The 16,695-nt window shown below is 48.7% G+C and overlaps 6 protein-coding genes across 6 annotated transcripts; 3 read left to right on the top strand and 3 right to left on the bottom strand.

Moving 5' to 3' along the window:
• The first annotated feature begins 117 nt into the window (after positions 1 to 117).
• Positions 118 to 1,721, top strand: TrAFT101_004200 (uncharacterized protein). The gene is made up of 3 exons (XM_024907246.2): positions 118 to 864; positions 933 to 1,347; positions 1,410 to 1,721. Exons 1-3 carry the CDS (start codon positions 564 to 566, stop codon positions 1,483 to 1,485), a joined length of 792 nt encoding a protein of 263 aa, XP_024766018.1. The 5' UTR covers positions 118 to 563; the 3' UTR covers positions 1,486 to 1,721.
• Positions 1,194 to 2,529, bottom strand: TrAFT101_004199 (uncharacterized protein). The gene is made up of 2 exons (XM_024899049.2): positions 2,109 to 2,529; positions 1,194 to 1,976 (listed from the first exon to the last, which is right to left on the bottom strand). Exons 1-2 carry the CDS (start codon positions 2,406 to 2,408, stop codon positions 1,716 to 1,718), a joined length of 561 nt encoding a protein of 186 aa, XP_024766019.1. The 5' UTR covers positions 2,409 to 2,529; the 3' UTR covers positions 1,194 to 1,715.
• Positions 2,530 to 2,883: 354 nt separating this feature from the next.
• On the top strand, positions 2,884 to 5,037 carry TrAFT101_004198 (uncharacterized protein). Its single transcript, XM_024902228.2, has 3 exons — positions 2,884 to 3,303; positions 3,468 to 4,692; positions 4,770 to 5,037. The coding sequence occupies exons 1-3, from the start codon at positions 3,268 to 3,270 to the stop codon at positions 4,790 to 4,792; spliced, it is 1,284 nt and encodes a 427-aa protein (XP_024766020.1). The 5' UTR covers positions 2,884 to 3,267; the 3' UTR covers positions 4,793 to 5,037.
• Positions 5,038 to 5,269: 232 nt separating this feature from the next.
• Positions 5,270 to 8,863, bottom strand: TrAFT101_004197 (uncharacterized protein). Its single transcript, XM_066127092.1, has 2 exons — positions 7,939 to 8,863; positions 5,270 to 7,851 (listed from the first exon to the last, which is right to left on the bottom strand). The coding sequence occupies exons 1-2, from the start codon at positions 8,080 to 8,082 to the stop codon at positions 6,043 to 6,045; spliced, it is 1,953 nt and encodes a 650-aa protein (XP_065983201.1). The 5' UTR covers positions 8,083 to 8,863; the 3' UTR covers positions 5,270 to 6,042.
• Positions 8,864 to 9,674: 811 nt separating this feature from the next.
• On the top strand, positions 9,675 to 13,488 carry SPT16 (FACT complex subunit spt16). The gene is made up of 5 exons (XM_024901635.2): positions 9,675 to 9,898; positions 9,968 to 10,052; positions 10,117 to 10,238; positions 10,336 to 11,941; positions 12,001 to 13,488. Exons 1-5 carry the CDS (start codon positions 9,722 to 9,724, stop codon positions 13,107 to 13,109), a joined length of 3,099 nt encoding a protein of 1,032 aa, XP_024766022.1. The 5' UTR covers positions 9,675 to 9,721; the 3' UTR covers positions 13,110 to 13,488.
• Positions 13,452 to 16,517, bottom strand: TrAFT101_004195 (uncharacterized protein). Its single transcript, XM_024903091.2, has 8 exons — positions 16,385 to 16,517; positions 16,167 to 16,308; positions 15,803 to 16,095; positions 15,695 to 15,731; positions 15,531 to 15,627; positions 14,674 to 15,460; positions 14,435 to 14,597; positions 13,452 to 14,371 (listed from the first exon to the last, which is right to left on the bottom strand). Exons 3-8 carry the CDS (start codon positions 15,900 to 15,902, stop codon positions 14,266 to 14,268), a joined length of 1,290 nt encoding a protein of 429 aa, XP_024766023.1. The 5' UTR covers positions 15,903 to 16,095; positions 16,167 to 16,308; positions 16,385 to 16,517; the 3' UTR covers positions 13,452 to 14,265.
• Positions 16,518 to 16,695: the final 178 nt, after the last annotated feature.

Below are 16,695 nucleotides of genomic sequence, written 5' to 3'. Positions count from 1 at the left end.
GATTGAGTAGAATCTACTGGTCCATCGACATCACTGACACACATCAGGCACCTTAGTATGATATATACCTACCTAGGCACATGTAGGTTGATGACATGAGAGTGATCGTAGGCCTCGTTACAGCCATTGGTATTCTTCATCTGGCCAATCATCTCCCCTGTTCCGCAATGCATCTACTCATCCATCCATATGGCGCAGATGACACATGATAAAAGGAAGAGCTCGGCGATCCTTCTGCTGCTTCTGCTGCGCTAACGCAGACCCGTCCAGGCCTCCGCCTACTGACGACTCAGCTTTGTTGGCCATCAGAAGCCCGCCGTGAGCTCAACAAATCAAGAGGAGGAACCCGAGCACTCGATTATTCAGGGTCCTCGGCAGCAGCTAGCGGCACATTTCTCCAAACTTTGCTTTAGATTAGATTCGCATTCCGTAGCCCAGCCTTCTTTTCTTTCCTCTTCTTCCATTCTTGCTACTGCTCTCTGCCTCCTCCGTCTTCTGTAATCCGGGTCTCATCGCGTTGGTTTTCACGTCTCCCCCGCATTCCCCCAACAGTAAGCACCACCATGCGCTTCTCCGCAGCTACTCTTGTCGCGGCTCTGCCCGCCCTCGCCGCCGCCCAAGAGAATCCTCTGGATCAGTATGTGGCCCAATTCCAGCAGATTCTGGGACAGGTCAGCTCTAAGCTGCCGCTTCCCGGCACATATGATGCCGCTGGCGCTCACGAGGCCAAGACGGGTCCTATGAAGCTGTCTGTCCTGAGCCTGGATAACTGGAAGGAGACGCTCTACGAGCCTGTGGCACCCGGCTCAAAGACGCCCGAGGAGTGGTATGTTTTGTTCAGCGGCGGTAACAAGACATGCTTCGGTAAGTTCTTTTAAGCATAAATTTGTCTCAATTGATATAAATTGAGCAGCTGACTCTGCCTGCTCTAGGCCACTGTGGCCGAATTGAGGCTGCCTTCAACGAGACGGCTGCCAAGTTTGCCGAGCTCCCAAACACTCCCCATATGGGCCTTGTCAACTGTGACAGCCAGCCCATCCTTTGCAACGCTTGGTCTGCCAACCCTGGCAACATCTGGGCTATCGAGATGCTTCCCGAGCCAGCCCCCATCGATATCTACAAGACGAGATTGAATCTGACCACCGTCACCTCTGACGACATTGTCAAGCTGCACGAGGCCGGAAACAAGGAGAGCTTTGTTCTCCTCGATTCTTGGTTCCACCCCTTTAATGGCAAGGCCGTTGAGCTTGGCTTGGCCACTCCTCTTGGCTACGCTATGTGGGTTTTCGGCCTCCTCCCCAACTGGGCCTTCATGCTGCTCGTTTCTTTCGCTAGCCGAAGCTTTATGTAAGTTTGAAACCCCGTTCTCCCCGTGGCTCTCGCGGTCATAGCTAATAATGCCAATCTAGGGGCAACCGCATGCAGCCAAACCGACAGCCCGGCGGTGCTCCCCGTGGAGCCCCTGCTGCCGCCCAACGAAAATGATCAAGTGGCTCGTAAAAAGTCTGTATGATTTGTCGTGGGTAGGATATTTAGTATCAAGCCATAGAGCGTTCGATGGAATGATGCATATCAATATCATGAAAAGGGGGATAAATCCCCGGAGGCTTATCTTTTATGAATGATACCAAAATGAGGGCTGTTGGTTAAGGGCTTTTTGGGTATGAGATACGTAGCTTTATGACGGAAAAAAAATGGGAAAATCCAATTTTCAATCATGACTTGCTCTCGCATGTTTCTTGGAGTGATTTCAAGCCGTCAATAATGTCATCGCGAAGATTGCCGTTGGACAGTTTGCCGTAACGGAGATCGCTTAAGCCGCCAATGGTCTGCTGAATGGATTCCTGGAGAGCAGCCTCTTCTTCTTCGAGCCTCTTGATTTCTGCGTCGAGCGTTCCAACCGCGCCTTCGAGTTCTGGTATTACAGAGTTTAAGCTGTGTGCGGCCCTTTTTACTCCAGAATTGTGGCCAAACAGCTACTCTCTCGTCAGTATGAAACCCTCAGCGCCGATGTACGAAGTGACAATGCAGCTTTATATTTCTCTCCCTGCTGGCTGCAAAGAAAGACAGGATAAAAGCAATAAAATGCATATATGCATGAAACTTACCGCTCTCTCCATCTCCACCTCTCCGTCCATATCATCTCTCTCTGCCTCCCTCTTCTGCCGCAAAACCTCCTTTCTCATAGCCGCTCCGCGCTTCACCTCATCCTGTATGCTCGCGGCAACAGCATCAACCACCACATTGCGCTGGGCCTGCAGATCACGGTATAGAGACCGCAGCTGAGGCGAATTGTGCAGTGCCCGAGGAAATAGCAGCGCGAATTGGTTAAAGGTGGTTATGGAAGGCAGGGGAGCCGGCTGGAGGAGGTAGTTTGTGAGGATATCAGATTCTGTGGGCGGTGCCATCGCGGTCGATTATTAGCGATGGGTATAGTGGTGAAATCTGTATTGTTTTATTTGGGATAAGATGGATTCTGATTTGTGTTGAAATATGGGATTTGAATAGCGGTGGTGGTGATCAGCTTGGTTGTCGCTGTAGAGGTCCAAGACGCTTTGACGCGTTTACGTGAGCGAGGCTGTAAATACACGTACTGTACTCCGTATTTGCAGCGCCATCCATGGGCTTCGAGACCCGTTAGTCTAATGCGGCGCCCAGCGGACGGACGGCAGAAATATCAGAACCGCGAATGGAACAAGCGCAGACCACCAATGGCGCATCACATTAGCCAATTGCGGATTTTGGACGTGGTAGAATCTCAATATTGCTCCAATGAGCTCAACGATTTGCTATTCCCTGCTTTTCCGCCCTTTGCTTGGGGCGCTTAAGGTGCAGTGCTGGGATGACGGCGTAGCTGCTATGTAATCATCATTGATCTCTAACGTTGCCTGCCAAGCTCGGCGCCCAGCTGCTACAGACTACCAAACAGACGGCCAGACGTCATCCGGCGGAGCGCGCAGGCCAGACCAGGAACCCAGCTCGGCGGCTTAGTGGCCAATTCCGGCGTCAAAAGGGCTCTGCCAGCGACCCGAATATCCGCTGCGCCACAAACCAACTGCGCCGACACAGCCACGGAAGTCGTCACTGTCCGCCTGCACACATTAACTTAGACTTTGGCCGCTGACCTCCAGCCCAGCTTGCGAGGCACCTGTCCGTCTCCCGGATCGCCGGTGCTTTTGCGCGCGGACTTTGCTTCACGTCGCCTCCAGGGCTTCTGCTTCTTCTTCTCTCTACATCATACACATATCCCGCTAAACCCTCTTCACCATGAGTTTCAAAGGCTTCCAGAAGAGCCTTATTAGGGTAAATATTCCTTCTGGTTTCCCCCTGCCCCTCACCTCACGCGGCTGCAGCAGAAAGCCGCCCCTCCGAAACTGGGAGAAGCAACAAGAAAAAAAAAAAAAAAAACCTCCGCAGGAGATGCGGCTGCGATGCGATGCAATGGCTAACCTGGGCTTGCAATGTAGGCGCCGCAACAATTCAAGTCCAAGTTCAACATCGGCGAGCACACGAAAGACGCAGTATACATCGACGCCGAGCGACGCTTTCAGGAGTTGGAAAAGGAGACGAAGAAGCTCCACGATGAGTCCAAGAAATACTTCGAGGCCATCAATGGCATGCTCTCCCACCAGATTGAATTTAGCAAAGCAATGACCGAAGTCTACAAGCCCATCTCCGGGCGTGTGTCCGACCCCGACTCCATAAAGCCCGAGGGCAACCCAGAGGGTATCGCGGCTTGCGAGGAGTACGAGGCTGTGGTTCAGGAGCTGCAGGAGACTCTGGCGCCGGAGTTAGAAACGATAGAGACCAGGGTGATCCGGCCTGCCAACGAGTTGCTAGATGTCATCAAGGTCATTCGGAAGACTGCACTGAAGCGAGATCACAAGCAACTCGACTACGATCGACACCGTGCTACTCTCAAGAAGCTGCAGGATAAGAAGGATCGCTCCGCCAAGGATGAAAAGGCAATGTGGAAGGCTGAGGGTGAAGTCGAGCAAGCCACGCAAGATTTTGAATACTACAACAACCTGCTGAAAGATGAGCTGCCGAAGCTTTTCCTGCTGGAGCAAGAGTTCATCAAGCCGCTCTTCCAGTCTTTCTACTACATGCAGCTCAACATTTTCTATACACTACACGAGCGAATGCAGCGGTGCGATATTGGATACTTTGACCTGACCAGGGATATTGAGGAAGCTTTCGAGGAGAAGCGAGGAGATGCCCAAGAGCAAGCTGAAGCCCTATCCATCGTGAAATTCAAGACGACCGGACAACGACGGCCACCCCCCAAGCATGGCGCCCGCCCCACCATTGAGGCCAGCAAGCCTCAGGGATTGCTCACCGCAGGTTCTGTGACGCCAGAGAAGACGAGTCCCAAGTTTGGCAGTTTTCACGCGGAAGATCCAGGTGAAGCGGCGCCGCCGCCATATAGCACAGCTACAAAGCCTGGTGGAGCAAACCTCTCAGCGGTTGTTGCTTCCAAGGCGAAGCCTCCGCCACCACCAAAGCCCAAGCCAGGCCGTCTAAGCGGAGCCCCGCCGCCCGAGACGGTGACAGCACTGTACGACTATGCGGCGCAAGCAGACGGTGATTTGAGCTTCCAGGCGGGCGACGTTATTGAGATTGTACAGCGAACTAAGAACGAGAATGAGTGGTGGACAGGGAGAATAAACGGAAAGCAGGGACAGTTTCCAGGTATGTTCTCTCTTGCTTTTAAGAACATTATGATTTTCAGTATCACATCGGAGTCTAACGAACTTTTTTTTTATCAGGAAATTATGTCCAGCTGAATTAGAAAAAGAGCAAAAAACGAAGAAGGGGATAACTGGTATTAGCTGATAGGCGCAAGGAAAGGATGGGGAAGTGAGATAACGAAGAAGAAGTAGAAGAATCTTTCGACCAATTTCAGTCTTTTTTTTTTTCCTAGCTTTAATTAGAGCATACCGGGGAATCAATAGGTTAGCCTACATACATCTATAGTGTACTTCGATAATCAGGATTAAAGCGAAAATAAAGCGGTGATAATCCCACGATGACGATTGATGCTGTTTAACAGATATTACTAGTCTAGCACTAGTCAGTACTTTGTGATATGTTACCATCCAAGACAATACCACATCATCATATGACGCATTTGACTCTCTTGGAGTTGCACAATATGGTATTCTCACGTCAGTTGCATCACTGACCAAGAAAAAAAGGAGGCTACCATTCACTTTCAGAGGGAATTATCGGGATTGACAAATGTACGAATGAAAATGTGACACGCCATGCAATAAGCAGCAGATTCAGCTCCCATTAAACTACCAAAGAGATTAAGAATTAAAGTATCTAGTATTCTTATGTACAGTAATACTCGTATGTAGAAAGTATGTGGTAGGCCAGTAGTATAAACAAGTGACCCAAAATCGGCCACGTTGGAGGCAACAACGCACAGCATACGTGCATGCGCTTCATGTAGCTGTCGAGCATGTGATAGTTTACCTGAGAGAAAATGACAAATGAAAGAGTACATATAGTGATGCATCGTGCAGTAGTAGTGGTGACGTAAATGAAATGGTGAGCGATGATAAGACAAAGGAGCGTGCCGGGTAGACGACTGCCGATAGAGCTGAAAGGCTGTCCAGTCGGGATGGCGCCTCTTCATGATTTTTTTGATTTTTTTTTTAATACTATATGTATATATATATATATATACATATATTCTATACTTGACTTTGGTTGGTTGACTTGTCTCTTTGTTTACCCGTGTGTAACCGCATCGACAGCCGTGCATAACAACCACGCTATACAATCCAATAACATTAGATTGGATGCACGGCGTTTCCGCGAAAATCAATATGCATTCAGTTTATTTTTCATGCATGAGGAAAATGCCGCAAGAGTAGCTCTGCCATGTGTCCTTAGAAAAAGGCTTGATGGTTGAAATATGCCAGTTGTGGTGAAATCAACAACCAAAAGAGCCGCTGGATGTGCTGCCAACATTTGCGTTGCGCCCGTGCTGCGCAGGGCACATAATGATAGCTCACTTTGGGCTCTTGATTTTTAAGTCATCTGAAGTGTTCGGGTCGCATTTGTTTCGGTAAACTTGAATCCAGCAGGCCGGTGACCGTTCGGTAAGCTGGTGGAGAGCCTCTTTCGCTTTCGGGTAGAGTCTTGGGATCTGATAGTATGCGATAAATCTAGACCGTGGACCCTTGGAGTTCCGCATGTCGTCGATTCCGGATTCATCATAGCGGTATTTATTATACATTCCGCATGAAAATCCGATTTGCCAGAGCGGTTATGCGGTGACATCAAGTATTCGTCCCAACAACACAGCCCCTCAAAATTTAGAGCGGGATCAAAAGAAATCAAAACGACTGATCGTGGCTCGTTAAGCTGATTTAGAGTTTTGGGAGAATAAACCACCACCCTTTCATCCGTTGCCCATTCGACTTCATCGAAATACGCCTGGGGGTTAAGGAGTCCGTCAATGTAGCGGTCGAGAGGGGAGTCCGGGGATCCATCTGATGGCATGTTCCCCCGGTCCGCTGGCCAAAAACTAATTTCCTCATCATCCAAAGTATTTGCAGGGTCGGTAGTGTCGTTCGGTGACGATGAAGAACGGTCCGATTCCGAAGCTGGGTCCAACCGTCTCCTCACCCGTAGTCGTAAGCGTTTAGTAGCTACAGTCGAGGTTGTGGTAGTACTAACAATGTCCACAAAGGCTTGGCAGCTGGGGCTGTAAGAGCGAACAGGAGAATTGCGGAGATCAAAAGTCAAAGAGGAGAAACCATTGTCGCCCCGATGTACAGTGTCCTCGAGGCTCGTTTCATGATGGGCCGTATCGTTCCAACCTTCGTAACACTGGTCGTCGGTTTTTGAACCTCCGCTGTGAGATTTGGCGGGGAAAAGGAGCTGTTTGCCATAACAGCTACGTCGGCTCCACGAACAGAGCCATTCCTTTCTGGTTTCAAAAACGGATATCTGGCCGGACTTTTCGTCCTGCCCAAGTTGGAGATGATTCCAGCGATCGTCGATTGGCCCATCAGTTGCACCTCGCCGCCATAGTGCAGATCTTGGTAAGATTTCAACTGTAGAATGATCTCCTAAACGGAACCGAAAGGCATAATAAAACGAATTCAGCGGGTGTCCCGGTGCGGTCCATTCGGTATCCTCCAATTCCGTCAGCTCCTGGCTAGAAACGCCATATAGATGGTCATCAAAAATCTCAAAGCACACCGTCGACCCAATATCAGAACCAGCTAAATCCCAGAGTATAACCCTCCGGGGCAGCCATTCGGATTTTTCTAGGTAGAATCCGTGGAGCACCCATCGTCGCTGGCCGTCAAATGGTTCCGACTTTGTACCGTAGTAAAGATAACGATGGTTGTTGCGGACAAAAATATTCGCAGTTGAACACAAGCGCTTAGATTGAAGAATCTTTCCCTTCTCAATGCTATATATAATCAACCAGCGACCACGAGATGGAGGTTTTCTTTGTTCGTATAAACATGAAACAATGCCATCCGCGTGATACAGTGGTTTAAACTGGTAAGGTCGATTTTCATCAAAATCAGAAATATCGGAATCGCATATTAGCTGAAGAACGCTGATGTTTATTTCCTGGACAGGAGAGCCTTGAAGAAGCAAAACCCGCAATCGATGCTCGTGACCAGGCGAGGTTTGCTTCGTAGTATAACATAGAGCGCCATTGGCATAGGTAAAATGAACAGCTTCGCTAGAGACTTCCAAAATATGAAACGGCTTTGCCATACGAAGAGCGTTGCGTCGCTTGACACGCTTTCTTAGTGCTTTGTCGTAATCTCCAGTCTTACGGCCTTCTTTATAATCCAAGGAGAAAGGGATACTCTCCAGATAAAGTCAGTATGATATCCAGCTTGGTATGAAGACCAAAAAAAAAAAGGATGACGCTGAAAAAATGTCGTAATAACTAACCTCCAGAACCTTTCGGGAGATGAACTTATCATGGATAATATGCTTGAAATGGCGGCTAGTTGAAGCCAGTTGAAGCAAATCATCTGGATCTAGATTTTCGATGATGAGACGAAGGATTTCAGAAGGTACCTGGCAGAGACTCATGGCTGCGGTTTATGGAAAAAGATAAAATGGTCCAGAGGAAGAGAACGCAGGAGCAGGGTGGTAATGAGCAATTTGGCGAGTGGTTTCCTCGCTGGCAATTACAGCCAAGGGTGGCATATGCTCCTCCTTTTCCAGTGGCGTCCCGGCCCGTTGTTGTCTCGAATACTCTGTGCATAAATTCGACATTCCATCCGATTATTCCCTGGGACTGTCCAAGAGCCTCAAGAGGTGATTGTGGACTCAGTCACTAGCCATTAGACAGCGCTTCTTGATGTTTGGGTATACACGTATATAAATGAGATCGTGTTGAAATCTCATTCGTGAAGTGTGCTGCTGAAACCGTCGGTAAGCATGGGCTTTTAAGAAAGGCTCGTATGTAGGGGATTATGGGGAACACAGGAAGAAGAGCCTCATGTGGGCAGCAGGCGGGTCTTAGGTTGGTGGTTACATCCATCTCTCGAGAGCCGCATTTTCAGCAGGGATAAGTGACATAGTCTAACATACACCCCTGTCTCAAACAGTATGTGAATGGTCGCGTAATTCCGCGTAGACTGAATCATAAATAGATATGCTGAGTAGGGGTGAGGCTAAATGGATGCTAAATCGGTGAGGGAAGTCATGGCGGGCTATGGCGGCTGGAGGAGTACAGAGCAAGTGCCTGTGCATTCCAGGCGGCTGGGGATTTAGAGCCTCCATTTTCAGCTTAATACGAGGCGCGAGGGGCTATGTTTAAGTTGGACGTAAAGCATTAGTAACTTGGTTGAAAACGCTTTTTGCTAGGATTTATAGGAGCTATGGTGTGGTATCGATTTGAGGGCCGGAATGCTCCTGTCCTATCAGATGTGAGTGGTGCAGAAGAGCCGCAGAGCCGCATTCGCTATATAAGGTAAGTAAAGTAACGTATGCAACAGAATGCGAGCACGCTACACCAGCTACTTCTTTAATACATGCATAAGACACTGTGTATAGGAGGCTTTAGTGCCACTAGCTGGAGGCCCTCCATGATAGACCGATGACACCCTTGACTCATTAGCGAGGATATCGCACCTGAATGAGGGGGTACATGTAAGCGTGATATCTCTCACCAGCTTATATGGGCAAGGTGCTGAGGAAATAAGTCCTACTCCTACTATGATAGCATCTAGTCTAGTATATACTGGATTGAAAGGCGAGGGCACATGCAGGTAAAAAGACCTCTTCTACTTGATGTCAAACTAATGGGTACCTTGCGTCTACCTAAAGTACCTTACAGTATTACTTGAGTGTACCTAATTTAGGCAGAACCGACAATATTCAAAGCAGTTGCATACATGGAGGCAATGCCCAAATTAGTAGGGACAAAATTGGAAATTCAGAAGCATGTGCTATATATCAAAAGCTGAGGTACACAACGATTAACCATCTTGAAATACTGCGGGCCTGTATATACCTTAGGTAGTACATGTATGCAGCTCCAGGAGCGCCCTAGGTACATGTAGTTACATGTAGTAGCGTGCAAGATCTCAGACGCGCACGATCACGTGACCCGTTGCTGCAGCTGCTTCGGGCCCATTTACGCGACATTCACTTTTCCTTCGCGTAGTGCCCGTCGTCCATGCAATAGCTCCCTCTCCTGCCAAATGCTCGTCTATTAACCACAATGGCGGAGATCAAGATCGATAGCAAGCTCTTCCAGGAGCGCCTCTCGCACTTCATCACTGCCTGGAAGAATGATCTCCGCTCCAAAGATGGCCTCTTTGGCGGAGCCTCGTCCTTCGTTATCATGATGGGCAAGGTCGAGGAGGTTCCCGAATTCCACAAGAACAACGCCGTGCACGTAAGTGCTGATCTGCGCATCAAGATCGCTACAATCGGACTGTGAAAACTAATTACCTCTTGCTCTCAGTTTTGGCTTTTGGGATACGAGTTTCCGACGACGCTGATGCTGTTCACTGTCGACACCCTCTACATCCTCACCACTGCGAAGAAGGGTGCGTAAATCGCCAACCAGCCTGCGCTGCATTGTGACTATCTAGATACTAACGGCTTAGGCAGCCAAACATCTTGACCAGCTCAAGGGCGGCCGTTTCCCTATTGAGGTGCTTGTGCGAGGCAAAGACGCAGCCGAAAATGAGAAGCTGTTTGTCACTGTGGCAGACAAGATCAAGGAAGCGGGGGTAAGCTACCTTGGATACCTATCTTGAATATCTACAAAATCTTCCTTTTTGGGGGTGAAGTTTTGGTAGCTAAAAACTAACTCAATTGTTACAACAGAAGAAAGTTGGAATCATCTCCAAAGATACGTCCAAGGGACCGTTCGTCGACGAGTGGAAGAAGGTATTCAGCGAACAGTGCAAAGATATCGAGGAGGTCGACATTTCTACCGCCCTGTCCACCCACGCCTTCTCTATCAAAGACGAAAGCGAACTACGAGCGATGCGAACAGCGTCCAAAGCTTGCGTGGCCCTCATGACTCCCTATTTCCTCGACGAAATGTCTAATATTCTCGATGCCGAGAAGAAAGTTAAACACTCTGTGCTGGCCGATAAAGTTGATAAAAAACTCGATGACAATAATTTCTGGAAGACTGTCGAGCTTCCTAGCAAAGGCAAGCTGCCTTCAGACCTCGATCCCACTCAGCTGGATTGGATTCTGGGACCCTCGATTCAGAGCGGTGGCAAATACGACTTACGATTTGCTGCTGACCCCAATGATGATAACCTGCATGCTGGTATCATCATTGCTGCTCTTGGCCTGCGATACAAGTCATACTGCTCAACGATTGCACGTACCTACCTGGTAGATCCCAACAAATCCCAGGAAAGCAACTACAAGCTCCTCTACATGGTTCACAACACCATCATCAAGGAAATCCGCGATGGCATGGCGGCAAAGGATGTCTACGCAAAGGCACTGGCTGTCATCAAGAGCAAGAAACCAGAAATGGAGAAGCATTTCCTAAAGAACGTTGGCTGGGGAGTTGGGCTGGAAAACAGGGATCCTACCCTCACACTAAATGCCAAGAATCAGCGAGTTCTCAAGGACGGAATGACTTTGATCATCAACACTGGCTTCCAGGACATTGAGAACCCCCAGCCTCAGGACAAGAACAGTAAAACTTACTCACTTGTTCTTACCGATACCATTCGAGTGACATCTGGAGAGCCGGTGGTCTTCACATCCGAGGCGCCGACAAGCGCCGATGCCAACTCATTCTTCTTTAAAGATGATGAGGAGGCAGAGCCCACGCCAAAGAAGGAGAAGAGAGACTCAAGAGTCGGAGCTGTCGCAACAAAGAACATCACCAGCACCCGACTTCGTTCCGAGCGTACTACACAAACAGACGAAGATGCGGACAAGAAGCGTCGAGAGCATCAGAAAGAACTTGCTTCCAAGAAACAGAAGGAGGGCCTGGCTAGATTCTCTGAATCTACTAGCGGTCAGAATGGAGGAGAGGTCAAAAAGTTCAAGCGTTTTGAATCATATAAGCGGGATAACCAGTTCCCATTGAAGATCAAGAACCTTGAGATTGTTGTTGACTCAAAGAACAGCACTGTCGTTCTTCCTATCATGGGAAGACCTGTTCCATTTCATATCAACACTATCAAGAATGCTAGCAAGAGCGATGAGGGAGAATTTGCATTTCTGCGAATCAACTTCCTGTCGCCCGGCCAGGGTGTTGGCAGAAAAGACGACCAGCCTTTTGAAGACGCATCCGCCCATTTCGTCCGTAGCTTGACGTTCCGATCGCTCGATGGCGAGAGATATAGTGAGATAGCTACTCAGATCTCTAACCTGAAGCGCGACGTGGTGAAGAAAGAGCAGGAGAAGAAAGATATGGAAGATGTCGTGGAACAGGACAAGTTGGCGGAAATAAGAAGTAAGTCCACATTCAGCTTAACGTATGCTTCAGCATGGATAATACTAACTACTATCAAGATCGTCGCCCGGCTGTTTTGGATAACGTATATATCCGACCAGCTATGGAGGGCAAAAGAGTGCCTGGAAAAGTCGAGATACACCAGAACGGTATCCGATACCAGTCCCCTCTCAACGCTCAGCACCGCGTGGACATTCTCTTCTCAAATGTCAAGCACCTCTTCTTCCAACCTTGTCAGCATGAGTTGATTGTCATTATCCACATTCATCTAAAAGACCCCATCATCGTGGGCAACAAGAAGAAGACGAAGGACGTGCAATTTTACCGTGAAGCGACTGACATTCAGTTTGACGAGACTGGAAATAGAAAACGGAAGTACCGCTATGGAGATGAAGACGAGTTTGAGGCCGAACAAGAAGAGCGCCGCCGCCGTGCCGAACTGGATAGGCTATTCCAGGGCTTTGCTCAGAAGATTGCCGAGGCCGGCCGTAGCGAGAACATTGAGGTTGATATGCCCATCCGAGACCTCGGATTCAACGGTGTGCCCTTCCGCAGTAACGTCTTCATCCAACCGACTACGGACTGCCTGATCCAAGTTGTGGAGCCACCATTCATGGTCATCACGATTGAAGATATTGAAGTCGCTCACCTGGAGCGTGTCCAGTTCGGTCTGAAGAACTTTGACATGGTATTCGTTTTCAAAGACTTTACGCGTGCCCCGTATCACATAAACACTATTCCTGTTGAATTCCTCGATCAAGTCAAGGATTTCTTGGACTCTTCCGACATTGCCTATACGGAGGGTCCCCTTAACCTCAACTGGCCGACCATTATGAAGACTGTCAACCAAGATACCCACCAGTTCTTCGTTGATGGCGGTTGGTCGTTCTTGCAGGCTGACTCGGACGATTCTGGCGCCGAGGATGAGTCCGACGAAGAATCTGCTTTTGAGATGGATGATGATGAGATGGATGAGGTATCAGAGTCCAGCGAAGAGGACTCTGACTTCGGTAGCAACGCTAGCGATGATGATGAAGAGGCCGATATTGACAGCGATGACGAGGGCGAGGATTGGGATGAACTGGAGCGGAAGGCCAGCAAGCGCGACCGCGAAAGCAACTTGAACGATGACGAAGGTCGCGGTGGCAAGAAGTCTCGCAAGCGATGAATGAACGGATAACGGGGGATACAAAGCAGATAACATGGCTCGTAGCCGAAACGTTTAATAAGGGGGTGAATAGGGCTTTTTTTTCCTTGGGCAAAGTGTTTTAAATATTGGAGCTCTTATTACTGAAAAAAGAAAATTACCAGTGCTTGCTTTTGCGACTGTGTAATAGCCATCACTTTATGGCTTTGATACTTCACTACTTTTCTCAGAAAAGAAAAACGAAAATCTTGGGTCGAGGCGGCGTATTATGATGATTATTTGCCTAGTAGGCTCAGTGTAGTTTGAGAAGTTCTGAATACAAGAGGAGAGATTCTTACGATTTAAATCTAATACAATTGGTTATGCGGTGCATCTAAGAGACAATGTTATTGAATCTAGCAACAAGAGAAGGGGATTCTCAATTTCGACGTGCTGACATGGTTACATTAACAACAGCATGGTTATAAGAACAACATTGCTACCATTTTCTATCAAAAGCTTACGGGGATCTCCCCTTTTCCCAAATGAAGGGGAAGCTGGGGGGGAAATACAAACAAAAGTTGGCAAAAAAAAAAAAAAAAAAAAGGTTCCAACTCCCCAACTCCGACAGGTTAACAAGTAAAAGAAAAGACCTTCTCCTGAGCAAAGTTCATCGAGAGGGAGTAGAAAAGATCTATACCAGCTGTAGACTCTTTTGCCCCCTTACCTGTGAGAACTTTTTTTTTTTTTGTCATCTGCGACAATAAACGTCTGCTTCATTTCCCGTCTCTGCGGTCAAGTAAAGAACGTGGATGGCATTGTAAAAAAAAAAAATATTACAAGCCAAAGAAGTTCAGCCTGCCTTAAAAAACTGCCCATAAAAAAGGAGAGAGAGATAGAACAAAGAACAAGATGAAAAACAGTGAATAAAAAACCGGCAAACGCACGGTGGAAAAACAATGCATTACATCCATACAAAATGCCATAAGAGTAAAATAAAGGGTTGTGTTGTTTTCTCTTTACTCTTTGCTGCCGCACATTACCCTTTCCGGATGCTCCTTTGATTCAAGCAGTCATAAATTTTGTTACGGAATCTCGGGCTCACGGGCGTTATAAAAATCCGAGAGTTGGAGCTGCTGCCGCCACAAGGAGACATCGGGGCCATGTGAAGCGTGGCGCGGGAGCTGTCGCGAGTTGCCTAAGCATCAGGACGAATCTCACGGCCGGATGCCATGGCAGCACCGGCGCCAGGCTTGGCTGTAGGGATATTGTTCCATGACAGGTAGGTGTGATCACCGAGTTTTCTGGTGATTGAGATGTTAGTTATGGGGGAGTTTGTTTGAATTGGTGCTTCGAAATGCGCTTACCTAGGCTTAATAAGATGGGACGCGAGGAAGATGACACCGAGGACAACGCAGAGTCCAGCGACCACGATGTAGGCGATGCCGAGGAAGTTGTTTTTGCCGCCCACAACGGTGCGAGTGGTGATAATGATGGACTTGGTGCCTCTATATTCGGTGGTGGGGAAGACTATTAATCAAGTATTAGCACATTGGGTGGCAATGGTTCAGAGTTGGCCGCTTTGTAGCGATCTTCTATAACATACAGTCATCAATGACGATTTGGTAGCGTCCACGAGTCATCGCCTGGGTGTCGTTACGCTGGTAAAGCTTGCTGAAAGTAGGCAGACCGGCAGTGCGCATCCAGACCTGGAATGCCTCCCAATTCTTCAAGTCAGGCGGAGGGTTCTCCTCAGTATAGTTGTTGGGATAGCGCTCACGCCAATTGGGGGGTGGAAGGATATCGCTGGGCTTGTATTTAGTCGGGTTGTACAGGTCCTTGTCGCTGCTCCAGGCGATGTTGGTGTTGTTCTCCATGAAGTACGTCTCTGTGTGGTTATCCTTGGCTCCGGGAGGGTTCAGGAGCTCGGGGCTGGTAAAGGTGTCGTTGAACATGGAGTTTGCGATAAGTCCGCACGGGTAGTAGGGCTTCTGGACGCCGTCAACGGTGTCGCCATACAGAGGGGTACACTTGGAACCGTGGATGTCGCCATACGACCTAGCGGTTCCCGAAAGCTGAGTAACGTCGAACGAATCGGCATAGCGACGGTGGTTCTGGTAAAAGTTGGTGAGCTGGTAGTAGAATAGGACCGGAGGGCCCATGTCCTCGGGGATGGTGAATCTCAGATAGCATCGGTTGCCTTTGATTTGGACGTTTGTGTTGACTGTGATGTTGACGTCGGATTGAACGGCCCACTGCGGATCGACCGAGGTGTTTGAACTTTTGAACGCATACTCTACGTCCTTGCTCGGCATGGAGCCGAAGCTATCGTCGCCCTTGAACTCTGGGGCATCGAGCGAGCAGCGGCTGTAGTCTAGACGAATCTCTTTGACCTAAATGACAACAAATCCCATCAGCACCAGCATATTCAATATCAGAACAGGGCGGAGTATCTGTACACACCTGCGTGCTGGCATATAGTAGCAAACCGCCGATAGGAGCGAAGAGGATTCCGATGACGAAGAAGAGAGGCAGCACTGTCTTTGGGGTAAGAATTGGCCTGCGCGAAGTGTCAGCATCGACCAGGTTCGACTTTGCGCCGGTTCGACCAGCGAGGGGGAACCTACTGCCAGGCCTTGAGTCGCTGCTGTCTAAAGGCCGTGTCTGTGATTAACTGATTGTCAGCGATCCAGCTTCCACCAGCAGCACATTCAGACGCTCGCTCAGGCACTCACTCGCAGGACGACGGCTCTTCTTCTTGTCCGGCTTGTTCGGGGCCGAGTCGTGAGAGTCTATGGAGTCGGTGTGACCGACTCCGCGCGGTGTGTCGGACATGTCGGTGGCTTCGACAGGCACAGCAATGCGCGTAGGTCGAAGGAAGGCCGGCGGTTTACAGAATGTTGATTGTTGGTGTTGACGTTCCAAGGGGTTTGATTGTCCTCGACACAGCGACGCTGGAGAGCGTTCATGGCTGTGGCTGGTGTGGCATTACGAGTTCGCCAAGGCCGTGTGTGCGTGTGTGGCGGTGCTAGTGCTTCGTCAGCATATCCGGGCTTTCCACGCGTTGTTAAAAAAAGATCAAAGAAACCGCCCGCTTACTATGTATGACACATGTAATCTAGTGTAGGCATTTTTGGCAATGGGAAAATCGTCGGTCTTTGACAGTATTTGAGAGCATGTGATTTTGTGGCTACGGCATTGGGCGAACAATGAAACGGTTTCTTTCTCTATGTGATATAAGCTATGATTTATGGTTAGCATTGACAGCTGTAAGACAAACGGCTAATAGTGCTAGTCGTAGTAGGCAATTAACCCACTCAGGTTGAATCTATTATAATAAAACGTTGAAGTGTTTATGGCATCCGAGTGTACTGCATCCCTTTCTCTCGTCATTGGGTATATGATGCCACCGAGAATCATCATTGCAAAGAGATTTGGCATTTCGACGCATTAAAACTGATTCCCCCAGCCGCGGGAAGAAAGGAGGCTAAATAGGAGCATGGCATAGTGGATAACCTTACCAGCCCATCTCGCTTCATACAGGATCTCCCGCAGCTAATTACTTATCGATAGCAAGAGGATAGGTGTGCATTTAGTGGGTTGGATTCCGCATACATATATACTACGT

The sequence above is a fragment of the Trichoderma asperellum genome, chromosome 2 (genome assembly GCF_020647865.1).
Source record: "Trichoderma asperellum chromosome 2, complete sequence".
Lineage (NCBI taxonomy): Eukaryota > Fungi > Ascomycota > Sordariomycetes > Hypocreales > Hypocreaceae > Trichoderma > Trichoderma asperellum.
This window is presented reverse-complemented; position numbering and strand designations above follow the sequence as displayed.